The sequence below is a fragment of the Strigops habroptila genome, chromosome 7 (genome assembly GCF_004027225.2).
Source record: "Strigops habroptila isolate Jane chromosome 7, bStrHab1.2.pri, whole genome shotgun sequence".
NCBI lineage: Eukaryota > Metazoa > Chordata > Aves > Psittaciformes > Psittacidae > Strigops > Strigops habroptila.
The window spans coordinates 63,314,326-63,335,819 of NC_044283.2; the positions used below are offsets into that span (position 1 = coordinate 63,314,326).

Sequence of the window (21,494 nt, forward strand, 5' to 3'; positions counted from 1 at the left end):
AGTTGTATGTAAACACCTTCTCCCCCACCCTCCCATTCTGAAGTTGGGTTGCAATAAGCCCCGCCGGCCCCTGTGCTTTGTGAAGGAATAGCTGAACACATCCAAGAAATTCCGTGGGGTTAGCTTTGCACTAGTACGATTTTTCTTTTCTAACACAGGAAGAGAAAACGTCTTATTTTATTTTAATATTTTTTTTTTAAGGGTTGATGTTACTATTTTCTTTTCCACCAGAAATGAGGGAATCGCAGTGCGAAGACCCACAGATGTCCTCCCCCCCCCCCTTCCCATACACAACCCCTTTATGTTTGCAGAAGAACGAATCGGAACGGTGCAGGACCGGGGCAGCGCATCCTCCGCCTGGACCCCGCCGCCGCGCAGCGCTGCGCGGGAGCGGGGGCACCTTCCCCTTTGCTCTGCGTGTGCCTGTGCGTGCCCGCCCGCCCGCCGGGGTGTGTGTGTGTGTGTCTGTGTCCGTGTGTCCCTGCCTGCCTCCCGCCGCCCGCGGGCGAGCCGTGAGCGCCGCCGCCGCCGCCGCTGCCCTTTGATCCCGGCGTTAGTGTTAGTTAGGGGCCGGGAGGCGCGCGGGGCGCAGCCCTCGGCACCGCCGCGCCAGCCCTCGCCCCGGCACGGCGCCCGCTCGCCCGCCGGGAACACATCCCCGGCCGCTGAGGGATACTGCGACCGGGGACAAGCCAGGTGCACGACCGGGTTGGGGGGGTGGGGGGTGAGAGGAGAGGGGAAAAAAAGAAAGAAAGAGAGAGGGGAGAGGGAGCCCTTCGCGGTGGCTCCGGGAAAACCGGCTTCAGACCCCGTTCCCCCGGCGAAGAGGGAAAACCCGCCCCGGTTAGCAGCTCCCCCGGGGGCCCCGGCTTTGTGCCTGTCTGTCCCCCCCCCCCTCCCGGTCTTATTTGATCTCCCGTTAAACCAAGGAGGAGAATGTGAAAAAAGGGGGAAAATGCCCAGGAGGAAGCAGGAGCAGCCCAAGCGCCTCTCTTCACGTAAGTGCCCCCTCTTTTTGCCATTTTCTCCTTCCTTCTCTCCCCGTCTCCTTCCCCTCTGCAGCCGCCTCCGCCGTTTCGTGCATTAGTTTAGGGTTACAGAGGTGAAACTGACAAAGACACAGCCTGGGTTATTCCTCTTTTAGGTCTGAGCTAAGGCAGCCATGTTGGTGATGAACAGCCTTGTGCCCTTTTAATTTTTCCTCTCTCTCTCCTTTCCCCCCTTCTTTCTTCGCGTCTCTCGCCCTTTCCTCCCTCTCCCTCCCCTCGCCCGTGATTGTGCATTTGTGCTGGGGGGGGGGCAGGGGGGGCGGTGTGGGTTTCTCTTTGGGGCCGGAGGGAGGGGGGGATCTGTTTTATTGGGGTGGGGAGGGGGGCTAGCACCGGAGGGGAGGGCGGCGAGAGGGGAAGCGGCTGCTGGCGTCTTGTGCGGAACCAGCCGAGAGGTCCGTCCCCGGCTAAAGGTTGCGGCGGGGCTGGGCGGCCCGGGAGCGGGGGAGAGGTGGGCAGCGGCCGTGGAGGGGCTGCCCGCGGCGGGGACACCCCACACCGCCCCACGGCCACCCCGTTAGGGGGCCGGGGCCGCCGGCGGCGGCGGCGGGGGAGGGGTCGGCGGGGAGGCAGACCGTGGCAGGCGAGGTCCTTGCAGACCAGGGAGAGGCGGCGGCGGGCTCCGGGCTCCTCCTGGCCGCAGTGAAATGAAGGGTCAGGCGAGACTCGGGCTTCGGCGGCGCTGCCCCAGCCGAGAGCAGCAGAGCACAGGGCTAAAGTGCATCCGATCCGCCGCCTGCGGGCACCCTGTGCGCGCACACACACGCATACACACATCCCCTGACACAGCTCACCCTGCACTGCTCCTCCTCGCTCCCTCCCCCCCCTCCCTGCCTATTTTCTCCCCTCTTCGCAAAACAGTTAACTTTTCTCCCGCTCGCTCTCCCCCCTCTCCTTGTATTCAGCGCTCGGCGGCTATTGAGAGGGAGGCGAAGGGGAGGGGAAGGAACCTAAAAATACCCTGCCCCTGCCTGGCCCCAGGGTTGGTTTAAGGAGAGCGGGGGGTGGATGGAGGGGTCATTTGTCTGGCTCCGGCACATCTGCTCGGAGCGTGCCTGCAGCCCCTCCGCTCGGGCTAGGGGCAGGGTGATAGCTGAGCCGCCGATGCTGGAGCCGGGCTCGGTCACCGGGAGTTCACCGGGGCGGCCCCTGCCCCTGCCCGGGGGCCGCCGCTGCGGGCGGAGCTCCGCCCGTCTCTCCTGCGCTATGCGGGCGAGGGGGCTGGGGCAGCGCTCCCACCGGCACCCGGACTGGGGGGTGTGTGTGTGCCGGTGCGGGGTGCCGGTGCGGGGGGTGGCACTTGCAGCCCCGCAGATATTTTTCTCTCTTTTTCCTTTCCGCCGGCGTCAAGGGCTTGAGTTGTGATGGGGTTCGCCTCGGGGGGTGGAGGGTTTTTATTTCCCCTTCCCCTTCTCTCGCTGTTTGCCCCCGCGCAGCCCTTGGGCGGTCCGCCCGCTAGAGCAGCCGAGCTGGCAGCCCCGGTGCCGGCCGGGGCGGCGGGCACGGGGAGGGGGGTGCGGCGGGACCGCGGCGCCCGCCTCTGCAGCGCCCCGGCCCCGGCGCGGCGGGAGGGGGCAGGGGCCAAGCTCGGGCGCGCAGGGCCTTGCGTGGCCGTGGAGGGGCGTTCCGGGGCCGGGGGGCGGGAGCGGCAAACGCCGCCGCTCGGCTTGGCAGAAGCCCCGCGGGAGCGGGGAGGCGAAAAAGGGGCTCCCGGGGCGGGAGGCGGCGGCGGGGCGGGCGCTGCGGCCGGGCCCGGCGGCTGACCTTGCCCTCGCCCCCGCCCCGGTGCGGCTGCCCTCCGCCGGCCTCTCGGGCCGACATCAAACCTGGGCTCCATTTTAGCTCGCTCGGGCGTGCCGCTCCCGTGCGCGGCGGCGAGGCCCTGCCTGCCCCTGCCTCCGGGCTGCGGCGGGGGGCTCCCCTCGGCCGCGACCTCCGGCCGCCCGCGCCGGGGGAAGTCACGGCTTCTCCTGGGCCGCGGAACAATCGCCTTCATTGTGCGAGCCGAGCTGTGCGTGTGTTATTTGTTTTGGTTTGGGGTTTTCTTTCTGCACGGCCTAATTTGCAGTTCTTTCGGGTTAATTTTTCAGTTCGATTCGTGGGAGTTTTTTATTTCCCCTGATGTGTGGAACACGCACATGCTGCATGTCCCACACAAGTGCTGCTTTTTAATGGAGTTTATTTATTTTAATTTCTTTTACAACTACATTGCACTGGATCAGAAGCTATTATTTGACAGTGATAATAATAATATGTTAGATAATTCAGGAAGAATTGCGGGAATACTGTTCTAGCCTGCAGTCCTGCAGGTTCAGAAAATGCCTTGTAATCCATTGCATTCAGTGTGCAAATTCTATAAATAGTGATTATTTTTATTTTAGCAACATGTTGCTTTAATGGGTACTCAGTGTAAAATACATTTTTGTTCTGCAGTTCCTGCTGGTTTTAGCAATACATTTCTCAGAGGAGCAGTATGCGTATTTCGTTTTGGAGTATTAGTGATGGCAGAAGAATGTGAAGTGCACCATGAGCACCTAGAGAGAAGATGGCTAATACCATATTGACCCTTAACTCTGCCCCGTTGTGGTTATCAGGCCATGATTCACTGCAGAGTTATGTTACAGGTTGCTGCTGGTGTATGGATGCTCTCCAGTACACATAAACGATGTAGCATCTTACTGAACCTCTCTATGATATTTTGGATTCTGTTACAATTGTTTGGGAAATAAATAGTAAGATGTGGATACACAGAGTAACTTCCCAGGGTTGTGCTGTAACTGAGCAAACATAACTTAGTCTGGCAAGTCCTGTGGACTCTAGTGTAGGTAGGAAGCCTTCTTCTCAGGATCCCTAGGCCTTAATTAATTTCTTATAAATTGTTATGTAGGCTGAAATGCACCTGAAGAAGTGACAGTATGCAGCTGCTGCTCACTGCGACCCCGGTTTTGTATTTCTGGCCATTGACTTTAGAGGTAGTTTCATGAGAGAAGACTGCATTGCCATAGCGCATGCTATGGTGAAGAAGTTCTCTGTGTAAGAGTTTGCTAGAGATATATCAGGCTGTTGCGTCTATTTAGTGTAGCTTCAAGGCAGTCGGTAGATACTGTCGCTTCAGTGGTTGAAGGAAAAAAAGGATTGATATTATTAGGTGCAATAATACCATGTTTTGGCGGCATCTGCTTAAAAGGGCAGTGTTAAGGTTAAGCTTTCAGTCATCCGAGTTGTTTACAACATAATTTAGTTTGGAAGGGTCCTTTGGAGGTCATCTGGCCTAGGCTCCTGCTCGGAGCAGGATGAAGGAACCTCAGGGTTCAGTCAGGTGGATGGGCCCTTTGAGACTCTGGTATTAACACATACTGTAGGTGGAGTTTCCGTGTGTAAAGAAGTCCGTGCTTGGGAGCTGTATAGTCACAGATGTCAACAAAATGTCTTCACTCACACTTCGTGAAATACAAGAGAAAGTGCATCCTTTTAAATTTAAGATAACAAGTGAATGGGGAAAGGACTTCAGGAGTTCCTGGATAGACAATGGCTCATTCATAATCAAACTAAATACTGCGTCAGTGTAGACTCAGTTTGCAATGACAGTTAGGTCCATATGCTAAACATTTGCCCAGCGCACAGTGTCTTATGGTTACTTTTGTATGCAACTAACTTAGACAAGTCAGTTCATTCTCTATAGAATGTTTAAAGGAATTTTGCTCATTCTTTAGTGTGTGTTAGGGTTTTTTTCCCCCTTCAGCTACTTCAGCATATAGAGGTGCAGAACTGTCACAATGTTAGTTGCAGTATCTAAAGCTAGGTATGTGATAACGAGGGTGCATAACTCTTCTTGCTTTCATGGTCAGGTATAGTGTTAGATATTCCAGATACTGTGTTGAAGTGTTCAGCTGTTTCTGTGCAGTAAGAAGACCCTTAAACTCTCTGAAGCTTTTTATTATGTTGGGTTTTTATTGCTGGATTCTATCATCTAAGTGTAAAGAAAATACTGTCAAACAAGTAAATTAACGGTGATTTAGAGCTTCCTCCTTTTTTATTTCTGCAGCTTGCTTCATTTGATACTTTCTGATAGCAAGAGAGGATGTGTTAGATGGGTCTTTCAAAAGACTTCCCAATGTCAGAAAAGCCTTTACTATCATTTGGCATTTGAAAGTTGCTTCCAAGACAAAAGGCTTTTGCCAGTAGCAGGAATTTTTTCTCTTTTAATAGAGCTTATTACCTTACTAGCAGACATTGCATGTACAAGGGGAAGCTTTTAACATATTTTCTATTTACTATTTTTAACCTCTTACCACTGCAGGGATCGTGATATAGCTCATTGTCAACAAGAGGATCCATGTAGGGAAAATTATTATTCTTAGTATGATTAGGTTAATAATCTCATTGCTAGCATTGCAGTTGTCCTGGTGGAACTGTAATGCACCTATCAAGTGAACAGCAGCCTTTTGGTGGATGGAGTAACAGCCACATTACTCCACCTGAAAACACTGTTCTTATTTTGTCCCTCTCATGATAATGAAGTCATCATAGACTTTCCAGAAATACCTTCTCCCTTTAAGGGATTTTTTCTGATGTGTGAAGTCTGTGGTTTTAAATTTGATGGGGCTTTTATCTGTGTGTGGGGGGGGTGGGGAGTGTTTCCATTATACAAACTAAGTCACTTGTATAAAATCATTCAATGATCAACGACTAAATGCATTCAATGGTAGACCATGTTTTAGCGTTGGTAAATGGTAGAATATGTCTGATAGTGCTAAGTATGAATAAAGCACGCTGAAGTGTAGATGGGACTGCCAAAGAGTCAGCGTTGTGCTCATTAAGTTATTTAAGTCTTTAGGATCTTGTGAATTAGATTTTAGAGGGGGTGCAAAATATTGTAGAACAAACCCACAAACATTTTAGTTGGCCAAACAGGAAAACCTCAGGTAGAGGAGGGGAAGGGGAAATGTAAGAACTTGGAGTCAGAATGCATTTTTACTTTTAAATTTTAAAACGGATGAAGAAAGAATATGACTTAATCTTTGTAACAGAGTGATTGTTGTCTTTTTCATATGTAAGAAGGCAGGAGTAGGAGGAATTAAGTTTAGGGGAAAAAAAAAAAAAAAAAAGAAGAGCCAGGAGGAGCTGGCTGTTCAAAGTGAAGTATTAGTAATTTCCTATAATTTAATCAGACCAGATCCCAGAGCAAGATAATGAGAGCATGACCTACAAAAGAGGACTTTTTGGAAGTTAAAAGGGTTTCTAACATGAAGCTTTACAAGGCATATGATTTGTCATGAAGCACTGTATAGAGGACTTTTTATTTTTTCTTTCACATTGCAAAGAAATCATCATATAGGCATTCGTTCACGTGGCTAGGGAGAGCTAATGTGGCCTATGCCTGGAACCCTTTTACAGCTGATGTAAAAGAGTCATGCTTGAAGAGTGCCTCTTCTAAATAATCTTTTGTCCTGGTTTCTAGCATACTGGTTTTCTTGCTGACTAGTTTGCCATTCATGGTACCTGACTTCTATCATTTAGGTTTATGCATACAAAACCATTCAGGACGTGTGGGAGCTGAAGTATTGTGTGTTTCACAAAAATAACAATATGCAAACACTCTGGACTACAAAGTAGATGGTAGTATGTAGTAGAATCTAGTTTTCAAGGAGGTGGGGGGGAATTCCTTTCTCTTTTGCCCCCCAAAGTAAAACTTTTTATTCCACTTTAAAAAAATGTTTTCTGTGAAGCCTAATAAATGATATGGCTGTGAAGAACAGTAAATGATACTGGGCTGAAGGAAAGAAAAAACCCCACAACAGCTCAGAAAGGTAGATCATAACCCTTTCCCCAAAGATTTTGTATTTTAATGTAGTTTAATAAGAAAAGTCAGACTTGACCCATTCTTCAGTGGAAAGGATGCATGCTGCAGGGTACAGTCAGCATGGATTCTGCGCGCATACACGGCACTGTGGTTACTTTAATGAAGGATTCAGCAACGTGTGTCCATAAGCTCACATGAAAACTTGTCTTTTAGTTTTTCATTTTTACAGACTAACTTAGGGTCACAATTGCGGAAGCATTACGCTCACAAAGACGATTTTTCTTTTCCTCACATACCTTTAGTACATGTACAGTTGGTATCCTCTTTGGTCTAGACTCCAAATATTTTAAGTGTTCAGTCTGAACCTGTTGGATTAGTAGTTAGCTTTATTCCTTAAAGTTTCTCCTGCCTTTCAAGGGATTTCCTGCTTGTGGTGTAATTACACTGAGCAGTAGAATCCCAAGTTAAGCCTAACACTGAGACAGGCCTATTCTATTTTGCAGGCTAAGAATTCACACAGAGTCCAAGTTTGGTTAATTTGGAATCATGAAAGAGTTATGGGGGATATTTTTGGGAAACATGAAAAACCGGGCTGCATAAATAGTCCTTTCCCTCATTCTTTTCAGTAGTTAGGCAGCAGGGATGGAAGCTGGGGGGGGAAAGCGACCTGTGCTAATTGTACTGTAGACCAGGAGAGAGATGTTTTCATGCTGTTTTCAAGACTGATGGTTTAGCTGCTGTTTAGAATAAATTGTGTTAAAAATGAATGGGTTACCGAGTGGTAGAGGTCTTGTGATGAATGGTTTAATCAGCGGTTTCAGAAAGCAAAATTAGGTTGCAAACGTCTGCGCTGTTTCATTTCTTTTATTTGGGATGCTCTCCCACTGGGGTAGAAACAAAATTTTTGAAGCAGCTCTGAGCAAGCTATGTCATCATCCCTTTGAATTCTACGTGGTCCTGCCTCTAGGGATTCCCTTCCTCAAGAAGGGTTTTATAGCTCTGCTTGCCCTCATCTGGGGTTTGCTGCTTGGATGTGGTTTTCCTCTGTTGTGGGGCTTTCTATGCAGGTGCAAAGAATTCTTCTTCCTTGTGTAGTTTTAAGATTTATCTAAAAGTTTCTGTAAGGGAGAAGATTTGGCACAAGCTTACTTTAAAATTACAACTTCCTATTTTAAGCGAATGGTTTGGACATGTCCTGGATCTTGGTGCCTGTTAGAATTTGTAAGATGTTGTATCAGGGCAAAAAGGAGATTTCTGTTGGATTCTTAAAAATAAATGGCAAGTAACTTTTAGAAAATTGCATTAGAAGAATTGATGGCTTTAACAAGTGTGTATTCAGCTAATGAGTGATCTCCATATGTGACTGTTAATGAACACAAATTCTTTGCAAGCTACTTCGAGACTTCACTTTGACTTGTGTAGTAGTACAAATAATTACTCATCTCAAAAAAAAAATAATTTCTAAAATAAGAAGAGATCTTACACAGCTAGATGATCACACAGTGAAAAGCAGGTAAGGAACAAAGAGGGTGGCAGGCAAGCGGATTTAGATAGCAGCTGGTGCTGTATCTGTTTGTGTTTGCTTTCATGAAGCATAGCAAGAGTCTCTCCCCTTACAGACTGCTGTGCCAAATCTAGATGTGGCAACTAGTGACTGAGGACCCATTTCTTTATCCACGTTTGGAGCAGAACTTCGCCTTATCTACCTCTGTATTTCTAGCACTTTGAGGCCATGAAGAGCCCTTTTCAGGCACCATTGTAGGCATAACAGCCGAGAGCTGCTCTAATTTCTGCTGCCCCCAGGCTCTCACCCTGCTCCAAGTTCTGGAAAGGAAGGGCTGACATAATCCTTCTGTCAATTCTGTATTGCCAAAGGGAGTTCTTTGCACTGCAAATAACCCTGAAGGGGGCTCTTCTGCCCACCTGGAGGTACTTTTACATTGCCCATAAGGTCTAAATAGACTTCACCATAATTGTTTATATTGTCTTCCTGCACAGTGCTGTGCCACATTGAGATAACTAAGCAAGCTCTAAATAAGCTACCCTGTGTATGAGAGGCAGTTATCACAGCAGTCTACCCAGGTTAATTCAGCTATAATACTTCTGGGTATACTCAAGCTGGCTCAGATATCACTTCATAGCACTGCGATATTTAGTATAGACGTACTCTCATGAGAATTAGGGTTGTTGTCTATGAAGGCATTTACTGGCCTGCGTAAGAAGTGTTGGTAAAGCCCACAGAGTTTTCAGCCAAGAAATGCACTTTGAAAAAATAAAATCAGATCCCAGTGCCATTGGCACACTTGTTTGTTTGTTCAGCAGAAAAGCCAACAGTGGAATGGACATGAACATGAAACCTCCTCTTCATAGCTTTTAGCTATTCCTCTGCATCTGAATTTTAGGTAGATTTTTAGGCAGAATATAGAAGCAGGTTGCTGTCGTTTATGCTGTGTCTCTGCCCTAAGCAGCCATAGCATTAGTTTCTTGTAGTGAGAGCTTGGCACAGAATCCTAAATCTCTTTAAAATAAGATAAGGTTTGAGCAATAGCCACTTTTTATTCAGTGCTTCCACATTAATTATATGACCTCTGACTTGTCTTAAGGTTGAAAGCTGAGGCATTGCCTTAAGCACTGTATCTGAGAGTGAGGAGTACCTGTTCCACATGGAAAGGTCTGCTTCGGTGTGTTCGCCTACCACTACAAGTAGCTTCCTAATCCTGTCTTATTTGGCTTTGCTTGTTAACCCCAAGCAATCCTCTCAGGGACCGAGAAAGCAGCTGTCTTTGGTAGCAAACACAGCACAACAAAACAAACACTTCTTGAAGCTTCCCTTAGATATGTAACCATAATATCATCCTTCTGAGAGGAATTAGAAACACAGAGAATATAATCTTCTATGTTTTAATCTGACTTTGAGAGAGAGGAAAAAATTATAGAGAGCTAAATTCCTGTGACACTTACAGGAAGGAATGATTTAAGTATCTGAAACCTAAACCTTTTGTTTCTGAACCAGTCGCAAAGCAAATACGCATTAAGCATGTCAGGTGAGTAATGGGACAGAGTAAAATGGTGAATCGGGAGCACATTGTTTACCAAAAATAGAGGAGGAGAAGCTGCATATAGCAAAAATAAACAGAAACTAGTCAAAACCAAAGGAGATCTTTGTTAAAGCAGGTATGCTGGTCTGATGTCACCTGCTATGGTTGAATATTGCCATAGGTATGGTTTGTGAGCTCCTCCTCCCTTCACTTGTGACCCCTTCATAGAGGTTGATAAACACAATAGGGATAATTAAAGGCACTGTAGCAGCTTGATTTGAGGGTTCCTGTGTTTTGTTTGTTGCGGCCGACACATTAAGGAGTCATAAGGGTTTCTACTTGATTTTGTCATTTCTTTTACTTTATGATCACTGGAATAACCTTCATAAATATGTTCTAAAGCAGCAATTCCATATATTTTGAAATTCTAAGAGTCAATGTTTTAAGTGGTTAGTATGGGGTTTTCTTTTTCTATGTGTTAATAAAAGGGAAAGAAAGTTTACAGTATTTGCTGTCCCTACCTTTCCAACTTCAATATTTAGAATAATTTAAGATGAGTTCACTGAGTTACACTTAACATTGTTTTTAAACTAGGACTTAATGTTTATTATCAGCCATGGGCCAGCTTCACAGCCTTCCTCTCCCTTGTGCTGCTAGGGTGATGCAAGTGTAATGGAAGTTGCCTTGGCCTTCCCAGGTGGAGCTTCTCATTGCATGGGGATGTTCCTAGGAGAGAAATAATACTGTAGTTTCGTACACCTTCACATCACTGGAACTTAGAATAGACTGTGAATCAGAGATGAAGCCACAGCTGGAACACACTTGGATCTATTTATTGCTCGTTAACAGCCATTTCCAGCTGCTGTTGATAAGACAGTCTCCTGGCTGAGGCTAGGTTAGAGAACACAAGGGGGTATTAGAGTGCTGTAGAAGCTGTGTTCCTCCTTTTCCAAATACTCATGCGTCACACAGGAGAGAACCTGGCCCCATGTGTAAACTGAACAGAAGTGTCTGAATTATTGACGACGTAGCGGTAACGCTTCTTCCGAATCGGGTGGAATGAATTGCTTTTGCCAGGATGCCGCTGGGGCTATTGGGAAGTTGAGCTGTCTTATTCGTGCTCAGAGAAGGAAATAATGAGCTGACCAAAAAAGTTAAAGTAAGCGTAGGTCAGAATATACAACAGTACATCATATCATCAAGGCAAGCAAATGCAACCACTTCTTTCACAGTTTTCAAACTCCAATTTTTTTTTATATGAAGAGCAGCCAGCCTCCTGCAGCAATAAAGACACAGAGAGATGGAGAGAGAGGCTGTGTTCTTCCTTCCTTCCTTAGAAGCTAGCTGGGTTAACTTTGTGCTCAGGAGATGAAAACCTCCCTTTGGCAGACAAGTTTTTCTCTTGCCTTTTTTCTGGTGCTGTTAAGTTACAACTGTGTTCCTTGGAGCGGTTTTGGGGTCCAAAAGTTCTAGACTGCAGTGACAGAACTGTTGGGGTTGTATGATGTTTTTGGGGAAGTTTGGCCTTGGCAGGACAGTTTACAGACATCAAATCTGCAGCTTTTTTGTGTTTCTGGTTTTTCTTTTTTCCTGTGGCTCAATAGGAAGTTATCTTCGGAGATTCTTCACACCTATTGGGAGAGCTTCACAGACAGCTTTTTGGTTTTTTCCATCTTTAATCCTTGTGTAGTGCTACTACACTGAAGGGGACTAGTTTTCTTCCTTTTTCTCTAAAACCACTTGTGATATAATCACTACTTTTATCACTGATAAATCTTCTCTTTTTTCACCCTTTGCTAGTCAATTCTAGACCAGCTGGAGAACATTGGTCAGGAAGGGTAGGAAAGTAGAGAAATACCCATTTTTCACTTTGGTAATATCACTGCTTTATCAGTGTCACTCCCTGAAGACTACTGGCAGTCTCAGAAGTTAATAGAATGAGAAGTTATTTGGAACTGGTTCAAGAGAAGACATAGCATGCCTTTAATCCATCGGAGAAAAGAGGAAAAGTGAAGGTTGCCATTTGTTTTATCCCTGACATTTTTGGCCTGGTTTGGGAAATTAGAGCCAATAGTCATGAAGAAAGCAGACCAAAAATATCATGTTCTTCTGTAGGACTTCTGATTACTCTATCGCCTGAATGTCTCATGAACTTCTGTTTTCTGTGATAGTGACTAGACATCAGACAGTGCTCTCAAGGATTGCCTTGTGCATGAGAGAGAAAGAAATATTGTTTCCTTCACCTTCGCTGGTTTTGTATCGTGCACAGGAATACAAGCCAGGGAGTCAGCCTAGCGTCCTAGGCACGTGTGACCCAATGAAAAGATAGTTTCAGCCTGTAAGAGAACTTGTATCTAATTAGATGTCCTGTAGGAAAGATGCACTTGGCAGTTTCTCAGGGCAACCAAGGTAACAATAGTTGAGGTTGTGCATCTGTAGAACAGTTGGCCCTTGGAGGAACCAAGGTAAGTAGGGAAGAAGATACAAAATGTGCTTATGAAATTGCTAGATAGGTTCTGGATGTTGCTGTGTTTTCAAAGTGTTGCTGAAACCTTCTGAAGAGCTTCCCTCAAGTACTGAAGCTATGTTGGGCTTACATTAGTTTGTCCCTGTACAAACCCTGGTGGGAGTTCTCCACTTCTTAATTGCAAAAATTGACTATGCCTTTGAAGAGATAGAGGAAAACAGATCTGTTGTGCAGTCCTTTGTATTTAATAACTTCTGTGTGTAGAGGAAGAAGGATGATACATCGTTATCCTTTTGGTTTCCGCTTGTGTGTAATAATCGGCTGTCTTCACCCAGAGTACTGCGTTTAGCTTTGGGGCTTTGAGCAACCTGGTCTAGTGGAAGGTGTCCCTGCCCATGGCAGGAGGGTTGGAACTAGATGAGCTTTAAAGTCCCTTCCAACCCAAACTATTCTATGATTCTGTTCTTCTTTTCTGGAAATCCCTTGCTATTACCAGTGAGAAAGGAAGTATGGAAAGGGAAATTTTGTCCGAGATAATTTTGAGCCCAGACCAGCTCGCTGGCAAGGTCAAAGACCTTCTGTGGATTTCCCATACTCTCCCAGCACCTGCGAGGATTGCACTGTTCTTTGGATTCCCACCAGGGGCACTAAAGCATCTCTGCTTTGAAGATGAAATCGATAATTGCAGTGCTTCAGTAGTATTTGCTTGTCTTTACCTTCCTCTGTATGTTAATGATTTATTTCTGTTTTATAGGGGTATATGATTTATTTCTATTTTCTATTTCTATTTTGTGGGGGAGTGTATGGCTTGGGGAGGAAAGGTGAGACTTCACAGGAGGAGCTGAGGGGAGATTGGGGACTTCATTCGCTGTGTATATGTTCAGCTGTGCAGGGGGGTATTGATGGAGCAACAGCAGGTTCTCTTGCTATGGCATTCAGGTGAGCTGAGGGAGCACTGAGGGTCATGCACAGAGCAACACTAAACATGTAGACAGTGGCCTCAAGCAATGACAGCAAGGGAGCTTTATTTTCTGGAGCTATCGCTTTGGTGTTTTGAAATCTTTTGTAAATAAGTCTGTTGTAATCATGCTTTTAGTAATTAAGGATTTGCTAGCAGTTTAAATAGTTGGTTTTGGCAATGTACAAATCATCATCTCACAGGTAGTGGTACTGGTAATGTAAGGATGAAAACGTTTACACAAGAATAAAAGTCAAGGAAGCAGGTAATTGACCGATTTATCAACCTTAGCAGACAATTTTTCTGATACATGGTGGTAGCTATGGTAGATTTACTCTGGATTGCTTAAGAGTGCAGTCCTATATGGTGTGTACAACACGTGAGGGTGGCTCCTTGAAATGAATGGGTGAAGGAGCAGGTAATCAGCCGGTGTGGTTTTGGTGCCTCTATTAGCCTATTGGTCAATGGTTTGTCCCCTAGGAAGGTTTGGGATTGCCTTGCATGACATAGCTCAGAGCATAGGTGATTTATGGCTTTTTCCTGGAGCTTTTAGTTCAATTTTAGTCTTCCAGGTAATGTGAGAACTTTTTCTAAACTTATGGCTGTTCCCAGGCGGTAATGCTGAATTGCAGTTGTGATAAGGGAGTTATTTATTTTCATTGCAAATTGTTTGTATGCAACAAAGTGGCATGTTTGAACACTTTTTTCACTTTAGTCAGCCCCTTTTGCCAGCTGAATTGGCACTTGCAACTTCTCATCTGCTTCCTTTCCAACTGTAAGGGTGGCTAAAATCATGTTGCTGTGATGACCCTGTCAGTTTTAAATGACTAACCATACTAAAGTGAGTTGCACGTATTGAGGGTGAATCAGTGTTAGGGTAATCTATAGCATAAACAGATCACTTTATTCTTAGCTGCTGTAAATTGTGAAAAACATGAGGATTCTTATGCCTACTATTTACTGTGGGGGTTGTGACTGTGCTGAGGCTTGCAGTGCATTTCAGGCAATGAAGATGCATTTTGTCGCAGTAAAGAGCTGAGACAGCTGCCACTGCAGCCAGTTCTGGGGAGGTGGCAGGTCAGGTACAGGCCTTAATTAAGATGAATTGTTAGCTGATGAAGGCACTGAGTAAGAGCAGGCAGTTTACAGGTGTAGCTCAAAACCAGAGAACACCGGTATGCAAAATAGAGTGGACCACCGATTTTGTTACCAAGTTAAATGAAGATTGGAAAGCAAAGCGTTCCTGCCTTTTTTGGCACCTAGATCAGACAAAACGTGGAATAAGAAACTTTATACTATTTGTGCTTAATACCTTGCTTCAGTTTTGCTGTGGAAGCTTCTTTTCTTGGGAGGTTCTCGCTACATAAAAGTTATACCATTAAGGGTCCTTCTCCCAGTTTTCTTCTGGTGTTTGCCAAAGCCTTGTGGATACCAGTGACAGCCAAAAAGAATAGTCACTTTAAAATGCCTTGAGAAACCCAGTCAGCAGATAGATTTTCTAAACCATGTCTTATGCTTGGTCTTTGTTTTGGAGGCTGATTATCACAGCACCAAAAAACATTTCAGGGTATGCAGAAAGAAATTCTACTGGTTGTACTTGAACTGTTCAAGGCAGAGGCTTACCTCTCTGGAAATGGATAAATCTTCTTTATTTCTGAGCCTTTTCTTTCAAGTCATAGGTCAAGTTTTTGTCTAGTTCCATGATCATGAGCATGTACCCACCTCCTTTCTTGAAATCCATTCCTTTTTAAGGGAAGAAAGGTATAAGGAACTGAGGTTGTTATTCTGCTTTTTTTTTTTTTTAATTTTATATATTTTAATAACATAGTATGGTCTTTCCATTTTCTCAAGCAGAATTGTCCAGGTGAATAGATCTTGTCTTCCGTAACACCTAAACAGAAATGTATGATGATAGGAGTGCTGAGTTACTTCATTGCTTGAACTCGTAGTGATTGTCTAGTCTGACTGTGGTTTTCCTTCCTTCTATATCTTTTTCTTTTGTAAGTCAGGGATAATTGCAGCCTGAGATCTCATCAGAAAAAAATAATTCTGTATTTTGATGTCTTCCACCTCAAATATACAATAGAAGACAATGACCTAGAATCTAACTGCTACAAAGTAAGTAGCCGTTTGGAAATGAGTAACTGAGCCTCTGGTTTGCAGATAGACTATGTTTAAGATAAGGCAGTTTTGTGTTTCTGCTTAGAATTTCCTAACAGAGACACTAGTTCTCTGTTCTGTAAGCAGTGTTTCAAAGAAGATTTCATTAATGACCTGCCAAAGGAATAAAATCTCTTCTCATTTATGGAGTTAATTGTCATTCAAGGATGGCTTTAAAATATTATGGATTCCTATATTGACCATTTGGCATTCATGAGATTATCTCCCACAATATTTTGATCTAAAGTGGAAACAAAGTTCCCTCATATGGAGATCTTCCGGTTTAACCAGCTTTTCTGAATGGTTTGCTAGAATTTTTTGGGGTTTCATTTCTAATAAAGGGCCATGATGGGAAATCTTAAAGTATTTCCCTTCCTTTATGAAGTAGGCTGATAGGTTTTGGCTCTACACACTAAGGATAATAGAAGTCTGGAGAATAATCTTTAACTCTTCTTATTTTGGAGGTGCCAGCATCCCTATTACCTTCTGGTATTTGATAGTTTCTCACTACAACAGCCTATTGCCATAGACATCAATCTAGAACAAAACAAATGAAAAAGCAAAGTGAGTTTTAGCTAACTAGGAATAATTTTAAGGCGTTCTTGAATTTCCTTATAACTAAGAGAGGTTAGGGTTTCTGATCACTGTACTGAACTTAACATGTAAGTAAGCTCACAATGGGAAGTGTGCACTGGTGTAAATGATACACCACCACTCCAGGTGCAGGGAGAGTGTTCCTGGGCAGGCTTGCACATAGACCACTTGAACCATCAAAGATTGTTAAAGCTGATTCCCATTTCAAATAGAGCTGTGGGAATAACAGTTGATCCCTTGCATGTTTAGTTTGTCCTCAAATTTATAATGCTCTATCAGAGTCTTAATCTGATATTGTAGCTGGTTTTAAAAGACCCAAGGAAGCCTGAAATTCTTGATAAGGGACTTGAATCTGCCTCAGAAGTTGCTGCGTAAAAGTGTGTTTGGTTTTATAGCAAATGGTTGATCATATTCTCTTTTCATCAGGCAAAAGAGGTGTATTCCTTTGATATGTTAATGTATAAACTTCAGGTTTTCAGATGGCCATATTCCTTTAGTTTATAAATCATTCTGATCAGTATCTTGTGGTTTATGAAAGGTGTGCCCAAACTCAACTCTAGGCTATTGTAGGATGTTCATGAGGGTCTGTGGAAGAAACTTTCAATAAGGCTGGCTGTGGTATTTTGCTCAGTCTCCATTAAAGTGTTACAAGAACAACACTGGTACCATAAAATATGTTTTGTAAGGAACATGTTTTTCAATTGTTATACTGACACTTTATGTGCTTTATGAATCTGTCTTGGTGATACTAGCTAGCCGCTGCAGTGTAAGCTATCTTCAGAAATATTTGTGTCTTCTGAAAACCTCAATCATAAAAATTAACTGTCTTTGTCTACCTTCTCTCCAGGAGTTGTAGGTGTTGGTCAAGTCAGCTGATGAAAGCTTTTTGTGCAGGAGGCTCTTTTGTGGCGTACTGCTTGAGAAATGGTCTTCAGAAATATTCCCCTCCTCTGAGGCCATATGTATTCTGTTCTGTTTCATGCACACACCTCAAGTACTTCAGCTCACTGAGCCTCAGATAGTGCAAAATCCAGCCAGAACAAATTCTAAATTGCAGTGAGACAAATATTACACGTATATTATTATACACAGAATTATATATTATTGTATATTACTATATACATATACTATATATATTATGTATGTAACATTGTTATACATATCTATTACATTTTAAGACATACTGCTCTGCCCACCTACTTTTCTTGGTTGCTGATTACTGGGCCTCACTGTTAAGATACTATTTCTGGGTGGGTCCTTAGGACTTTTCTTCTCCCAGGAAGATGCTGCCAACCAATTTTAGAGAAGAAGCTTTTTTAATTAGTATCGGAAGAGTCTATGGTGGCCAACCCAGCTGCAGATGTCCCAGCTAAGGCTTCTAAAGCAGCCTGCATGATACTGACTGCTATGGCCATCCTGACTGCATGGGCCAGCTCTTCCCAAGAGGTATAGAACGTTGTTGAGGTTTGGGGTGGGAGGGGGAATCCTCTGGTGTTTTCCATTGACAAGACGTGATGTACTTTGTACCCCAAAAGGCCTCAGGAGATAGGTGGCTCAGCTTGTTGACTCCTTCTCCTGCTTCCCCATTCCTGCCTCCTTTGCATCAGTTTTGTTCTGATTTCTTCACAGAGTAGTTTTCTGCCAGATCATTGTGTTGAAATTGGCTCACCAAGTAGTCAAACAACAGAGCAAATGTAAGGGGGATGGTGGTGATGGGGTGTGTGCAGTACCACTATTTTTGTTGGTTTTGTGCTTTTTGTGACCTTAACAGCATTTTCTGACTGCACTCTGAGGCAGTGCCTGTTCATTTGGTGCTTAAAATCACCGAGTCCCAGTGGAAGCAACACTCCTCAAAGACTGATCCTACAGCTACTAAACTAGAACCCCTTGCCAAAACAGAAGAATAGTTAATCTTTCTTGGTGGCAAGATGTCAAACATCCATCATACTAGGAGTTATATTTTGAAGGGCTTGTTTTGGGGGAGATCAGGCTCGTTGTCACTATGAGGTCCTGTCTTGTGGTTTGTCAAGAGCTGTGAGAGCCTTCATCAAATAGTGACAGCTCACCTCAGGAGAAACCATGATTTCTGTCCTCTTCCATAAATACTTAGCTAGTAAAAGAAGGATCTTTTTGGCAGGTAATGAAACCCACTTGACACATTTATCCTGGGGCTTGTTGTTGAAAATAAAAGACCACTGACCCTGTTTCCCATCTACTACAAAATTCTTCTCATTTGAGGGACAGGAAGTAAAGGCAGTTTTATGTTGCCTGTGGGAAGCTTGTTCAGTAATTCATGCTGCTTCCCTTCTTGCTTGGAAGAGTCCCTCACACCTGGATTCTGCCTTTAAGAGAAAACTGAGGTGTTGTACATGCGTTTTGACCTTCTGTGGTTGTCCAGCAGTTGGCAAACCTGAATGCATGGTACTTAGGCACATTCACAGTTGTTGGTGCATATGGGCAAAGCATCTTGAAGAGTTGTATTTACTGCAAGGCAATTAACTTTCTCTAATCTTGTTCGTCTTGGAGCCCTTTTTAAAAAAAACAGTACTAGAGAAATTGCTAGGTGAATATTCTGTGATTTGCTTGTAAGTCAGTTTTTTCAAAGTCACTTTGTTAGGGATAAAAGTAGAGGATATATGCCTTGTCTTTAAAAGCTGTGCTTTTCTCTTCCCTCTCCTCCTTCCCTCCAGTTAGGAAAATCATTATTTTAGAAGATGTGGAGATGAAATGGAGAGTCCTACCTAGGGCTTCTTTTCCTGTCTAATTGTGTGAGTATTTTCACACATCTTAAACACAGGGGAAAAGGACAGAACAGAAGAGCTGTGGCATTTTGGCAGTTCCTTCTTGCAGCTGTGCTGCTCTCTCTAGGTCAGCCTGCAGTAGAGGAATTTGGTTCAAGCACCAGCAACAATGCTAAACCATTTTGTGATGAGGTCAAGAGTTGAATAATCATCCCGTTGATAGGAGAATGAGCCAGAAATTCCTTTCACAGAGGACAGTGACATCCTGTGCTGCTTACCTATTATAGGTCACAGAAATCATGAAGGGAAAACAGGGGACTGAGGTCAATCTAGCACATGACTATTTATGTAATTGTGACTTTTATTTGCTGCTCTTGATATAATAAAAGGAGTTAAGGCAGGACTTTGTGTCTTTATTAAAATCATGATTTTCTTGCAATCATCCCTTTGGGAATATACAGTCTAATGAGATGTGGCTGTAAGTGCTGCTCTGGATATACAGTCTAATCAGATGTGGCTGTAAGTGCTTTTTAAAGGTGGAGCCTGTGGGGTGTCAGTGCACAGCACGCTTAGTTCTTTGAGGTGGTCCTACAGCACACACATCTATAGGGTTTGGTGGGTGTGGGAGCCCACAGAAGTTGTTCAGCCCAGACAAATGACAATCACTCTTTTTTATTTGAAATGCTTAAAACCAGCCTGCATACAAAAAGGTTAACTTCTAGGCAGCTAGACTGAGCAATTTATATAGGATACCACAAAATAGACTTCCCAGATATGACTGCCATTTTTAGGCCTGTGCATGCTGCTTTCTATAGTACCTGGTTGTGAAATCAACAAGGCTTTATGTGAAGCTGACACCCAGAGACAATGTGAGTCACAAAGTCATGTGATATTAGCAAATGATCTCTTGTAATTATTTTTTACCATTGGTAAAAGGATGCACTTACACAGTATACATAGTTCACCTAAGATATCTACTGTATTGAGTCCTTAGCTCCTTCATTCTTTTCTCCTCTGTATTGTCTGGTCTGCACTAGATTCTGATTTGATGCTTTTGTGGCTGATAGTTCTCACTGAATGTTGCCGGTTGCACTTAGGACTTCAAGTTCCTCTCTCTAATTTCATCCTGGAGCTTCTCCAATATGGCTTTTGCTTTCCTGGTTCCACTAACACTGTTCTGCCCAGGGCAGCTAGCAACTAGTCTCTGGTCAATCTCAAGGCTTCCATGCCAGGGGTACTTACTGGGTTTGGCTAAAAGAAGTGAGCATCCTTCTGTATTCCAGTTCTAAAGGGCCTAAGTTGGCTGACTGTCAGAGAGCTAAGATAGAGACATTATGGGCCCATGTTCCCTTTTTGAACGTGCAGCCATCATGTGATGGGAAACTCCTCTTATTTGGATATGATGCTGATGGAGCCTGTGTTACAGCACCTGTAAAGAGAGGATTTTCTGAAATGGGCTGCCAGAAGAGTGAATTTTGGCATGTGGCCTGATCCCTAGTTCTCATTTGAGGGTTCTAAGAAAGCACATGAGTAGGACATGGGAAGCCATCCTGGAGGCCAAATATGTGCACACCAATTTACTGTCTGTCTCACCTCTTCGTTGCCTGTGACTAGTTAAATGCCTTTATGGTTGTCCATGCCTTCCTGGTTGTCTGCTGCTGCTTCTCTCTATTCACTCCCCTTTACTTGCCATTATTGGTAAAAGTCTTCTGAGGCTAAGTTCCAGGTTGCTCAGGTGTTGTCTCTGCCTTATTTTTGATGCATCTGCCTATTTACTTGGACTTTAACTGATTGGTCATCTGAGTCAGTCTGTATTTCCTCAGAACTCTTCATGGATGGCTACTGCATCATCATTTAAGTTTAATGCATCCTTTTAAATTCTTTAGGTATTTTTGCAGAGCTCCTCAGTTCCTTAGTGTAAACCTATCGCTTGATTCTAGATCTTTCAGTAGGCCTAGGTATAGTGTTTAGTACAAGATAATACAGAGAATGGTTTATGGTTGGTGTTACAGCTGTTGGGGTAACAAATCAGGAAGACAACATGGGTGCCAAATAGCCAAAAAATGCAATGGTATTTTGTTTAGATTGACACAAACTTGAATGATCGTATCTGAAATCCTTATATAGATCAAGATATTTGATAGCAGTATAATAAAAATGAGGTTTGGCTCTCCTATCCCTTTAAATCCTGGTCCTATAGATTCCCAGATTTTTCTTGAAACGTAGCTGCTGAAGTTAGGGCAATCTTACTTTATGTATCTCATCAGCAATTTTCCGGTGTGCATTTCTATGAAATTATTTGACTTCTGCCTACTTTTATATTTGTTTTAATTTTCATTCTGTAATCCCATAATTACAATTTCTGTATGTTTTATATCACTGTAGCATAAAGATTTTCAATGTTAATTCTGTATCAGAGTTCTTCAATTATTGCACTGGATGATCAAAGTGAGGTTTTGTCCCCCTTACCATTAAAATTCAGCCTCTTTGGGGTGGTTTCCTTAGCTGTATCCTCAGTTCTCTCTGGTGGTCCAAACGGTGTTCTTTCAGTCATGTTTTCATTGTCTGTTGCTCAGTGACACAACTTGGAGATTCTACCTGTGTGCTGCACAGACTGTTCCTAGGTCTAGCCTGCTACATTCAGATTTCTCCACACTGAGTCCTACAAAGTGGAACTGTGGCTT

General features: G+C 44.0%; 1 protein-coding gene across 8 annotated transcripts in view; it reads left to right on the plus strand.

Annotated features, from left to right (window-relative positions):
- Positions 1 to 526: 526 nt before the first annotated feature.
- ZNF827 (zinc finger protein 827) overlaps positions 527 to 21,494 on the plus strand; it is a 103,309-nt gene continuing 82,341 nt past the window's right edge. For 7 of the 8 annotated variants that reach the window (XR_003992328.1, XR_003992329.1, XM_030492742.1 and 4 more), the window contains exon 1: positions 527 to 998. Coding sequence is in view for 6 of the 8 variants with exons in the window: in XM_030492742.1 (XP_030348602.1) it covers positions 956 to 998 (43 nt within the window). In the remaining 2 variants the exon portion in view is untranslated. The remainder of the gene's footprint in view (positions 999 to 21,494) is intronic. The other variant, XM_030492741.2, reaches the window with a different exon arrangement.